Source organism: Mustela nigripes, chromosome X (assembly GCF_022355385.1).
Source record: "Mustela nigripes isolate SB6536 chromosome X, MUSNIG.SB6536, whole genome shotgun sequence".
NCBI lineage: Eukaryota > Metazoa > Chordata > Mammalia > Carnivora > Mustelidae > Mustela > Mustela nigripes.
Window position 1 is genome coordinate 82,213,683 of NC_081575.1, and position 432 is coordinate 82,214,114.

The 432-nt window shown below is 60.0% G+C and overlaps 1 protein-coding gene across 2 annotated transcripts in view; it reads right to left on the reverse strand.

The window, feature by feature from the left end:
• Nucleotides 1-432, reverse strand: part of PORCN (porcupine O-acyltransferase) — a 10,867-nt gene that overhangs the window by 7,595 nt on the left and 2,840 nt on the right. For both annotated transcript variants that reach the window (XM_059384974.1, XM_059384973.1), the window contains exon 4: nt 155-198. In XM_059384974.1, the coding sequence (XP_059240957.1) occupies nt 155-198 (44 nt within the window). The remainder of the gene's footprint in view (nt 1-154; nt 199-432) is intronic.

The following is a 432-nucleotide window of genomic DNA, read 5'->3' on the forward strand; positions in this document are numbered from 1 at the left end:
GTAAGGGGAATCTGAGGCCCGCGTGTCTACCAGGGCAGGCAGATGAGGGAGAAAAGCAGGGAAGGACAGACAGGGTTGGGGGAGTTAGGAGTCGTGGAGCAGGGCAGGAAGACAGGGGCGGGAGGGGGCAGGTGAGAGGGCCGGGACCACCTACCTCGCATCTTGTGCCATGTCACGGTGTCCACCATGTGCATCTCACTACGGAAAAAAGGTGGTCTTGGCTCCATGATTCCCATGGTCTCAGAGACCACAAAGTGGGGGAAACCCAGGCGCAGAGACGTTACAGCTCCCCTCCCGGCACATCCCCATCCTGCACAATCTCCTGGAGGAATAATTCTCCAGGACTCAGGACTCCCTCCTCCAGGGGGAGCCCAAGCCCAGCCTGTCCGGTACAGCCTTTAGAAAGAACCAGTCTCCCCAGACTCCCGCACC